General features: G+C 41.0%; 1 protein-coding gene across 1 annotated transcript; it reads right to left on the bottom strand.

The window, feature by feature from the left end:
• Positions 1 to 1,929: 1,929 nt before the first annotated feature.
• Positions 1,930 to 2,875, bottom strand: GPN1 (GPN-loop GTPase 1). The gene is given in 3 exon segments (XM_041756942.1): positions 1,930 to 2,131; positions 2,176 to 2,368; positions 2,371 to 2,875. Coding segments are annotated over 3 exon segments (885 nt in total). The 5' UTR covers positions 2,861 to 2,875.
• Positions 2,876 to 3,114: the final 239 nt, after the last annotated feature.

Raw genomic sequence — 3,114 nt, 5'->3', positions numbered from 1 at the left:
ACATTGTTCTATGCAAAAAAAAAAATCTAATGATTTCTGCAGTTAACTTCACTCTGAGAAGGCAATGCGGTAAAGAGGAGCACAGGGCTTGGAAGCAAAATGCCAGGTTTCATGTGTTCATATGTTACTTACTAACTATATGACTTTAGGTACGTTAATTATCCCTGCTGTGCCTCAGTGTCCACATCCATTAAATGGCATAGGAACATCATAACTTGGCTAACCCATCAGCCATTCCACTTTCTTCTCCCCTGTTCCTCCTGTTCTAGATGTTTGAAAGCCAGATACCTTGCCAACCTTCCTTATAGCTAGGTGTGACCAAGTAACTCATGTCTAGTCAATGAAGAATAAGATAAGGAAGTCTGCTGGCCGCTACCTGAGAAGGTTTATGAATTTTAAGAAAAAGAAATGAGAACCTCCTTGGACCACTTTCCTCCTTCTTCCTGACTAGAAAGTACATGTGTTGCATAGAGCTGTGGCAGCCATATTGTTACCATGAGGCAACAGTTATGCTACGAATGGTAGATTTGAAAACAGAAGAAAATAGGTTAATTCTTTTTTTTTTTAAGATTTTATTTATTTATTCATGAGAGACACAGAGAGAAGGCAGGGACATAGGCAGAGGGAGAAGCAGGCTCCTTGAAGTCAGCTCGATGTGGGACATGATCCCGGAACTCCTGGAGTTCCGGGATCATGTCCCAAGCCGAAGGCAGATGCTCAACCTCTGAGCCACCCAGGCGTCCCGCCTAATTCTTATTAATAAACTATCCCTGATTTATCTCAGATTTCTTGTTACATGAGAGAAAGAAACCCTTATTTGTATAATTTCTGTTACATGCAACTGACTGATTTCTGGTTTTCAAGTGAAAATAGTAACCTCATATTATTAAATCAAATGATACAGGTAAAAACCTGACCCAGCACAGTGTCTGGTACATAGGACACACACGATAAACAGATTTTTTTTTCTACTTCAAATGTGTAGTTACAAACTAGTTTCATCACACTCTTCTTATTGTCACTGCCAAGAATATATTTTTGTTGTTAACTACCAAGAATATTAACACCAACATCACCTACTCAAATAATTGGAGCTACAATTCTTTTCTGAGAGGTATACTACATTTTAAATATAAAATCAATATTTTTAAAGCTAATATAATAACATCTAGATTATTCTTGTTACTGCTTTCCTAATTAATGAAAACAATTTAAGATGTAGTTTATCCAGAATATCGTAATTTCTGTTAGTTGCGTTCCCTGAATCCTTTTTAGTAACTTAGAAAAAAGTAGGTCTTTGGTTTTTGGTTTGTGTATTTTTTTAAATTAAAAACTCTCTATCCAAGTCACCATCCAAAGCAGGATTTGTATTCATTTATCATATGTTTTGCTGACTTTCTTCAATGAACCTGTTGTCCTACAATGAGCTACCCTGTGTGAGGCACCACTTGCACCCAACATTGATTGGTTGCCAAAGAGACTCTACTGCCACTCTGGGCAAGCTCATGCTTCCTCTTTCCCTTTCTGCTAAATGGAGGGGGAACTCATGGCACAGGGTCAAGGGCAAGATGGGAAAGTAGAGTACAGATCCAGCCTCATAGAAATTGGAGGTGAATAGTAAGTTCTCTCTTTTCCATCTATCAGCAGCAAAAGTACTTGAGTTCAAATGATAAAACTTGAGTTTTAGGCTTGAAGGGCTGTCCAGGATCCAAGAATAGTCTGAATATCCTTCCTTGCATAAATCCAAGGGAAAGGCCAAGGGGCAATGGCATATACCCATCAGGTCCGGTGGTCTTTCCCTGGCTGCATCTGGGTCAAATTTTCCTATAAGAGAAACTGCTACTTTGAACAAAATTGTCCTTTACAGTAGCCCCCAATCAGAGGTTAGGATAGTTCCTTCAGAGTTCCAAAATTTTGGACTTCTAGAAACTACTTGTTTCTCTTCCAGTACTCTGCCATTGATTCTTGCATCAAATTCTGGAATGATGGCTCTTCAGAGCTTTCCTCTGTAACTCTGTGATCAGTATCATCAGTATCACTGTCGGCTTTGTCATCCTCTTCATCCAAAGTTCCCCAAGTCAGGATCAAGTCAGAAGGGTTGAGAACAGGAGAGAAGCTGTCTGTGGCTTCTCTTTAAGTTTGTTATAAACTACAAACTCATGTTGAGTATTGGACATTGTCCAGTATGTGTCCAAGGCTACAGAGCCCATATCTTTTCGAAGGTGTTCCAGTTGTTCTTTCTGCTCCTGGCTCTGTGCACTGGCCAGTGACTTCTCTAAACGTTCATAATCAGGACGATATGCCCTTTCATATTCTTCTGCAGCACTGGTGACTTGCACGAAGGGTTCATCTAACTCTGTGCCCAGAAAGTACTCACCTCCCTAAGTGAGCTGTAAAACTCATCCAACACCAGGCCCATTGAACAAGTCAGGTTACTGACATATGGAGTCTCTTGATTCAAGACATCTTAGAAAGCCTCAAAATCTTGCATCCATTCCACTGCAAAGCTGTGATCAATGCTGTCACTTTTATTCATAACCACAATGAAAGGCAGCTTGGTTTTGTACAAGATGCTGCAAGCATAGAGTATATTGGACATGAAGGTCACTGGTTTGGTACTTCTTGATGTGTCCATTGCACATATAACAACTTTTGGAAATGAGGATGCCAGGGACTCAGTGATGATTGTCCCAGAAGCTGACCATGTGAACACCTCAATCTGTCCAGGTAGGTCAATCAAGACATATTTAAACATATTCTGGGCCTTCTCAATAAATTTCATCACCTGATCAAATCTGGTAGCAAAGAGATTGATTAAGTTCCCTATACCACCACTGGGCACAAGTCCATATTGTTTCATGACTTCTTTATACTTCACGGTGTCATGAATATCGATAGTGGCAGGAAAGGGTACTTCCTGTACAGCGGGGTCCAGATTAACCATGTAAGGCAGAGAGCCTTGGCTATGCAGGTGTCCAGTAAGCCTCTACTACTCCCGTGCCTTGTACATCACCTGTGCAAAGGTGGTTCTGCAGATCCCACTGGTCCTAACACAGCAGACACACTGGGGGCCAAGGATGCCCAGGCCTGTGACTTAGCTGCCTCTGTGGGTGC

This window comes from Vulpes lagopus, chromosome 5 (assembly GCF_018345385.1).
Source record: "Vulpes lagopus strain Blue_001 chromosome 5, ASM1834538v1, whole genome shotgun sequence".
NCBI lineage: Eukaryota > Metazoa > Chordata > Mammalia > Carnivora > Canidae > Vulpes > Vulpes lagopus.
Note: the sequence above shows the minus strand (reverse complement) of the source record. Positions and strands in the feature narration are given on the sequence as shown.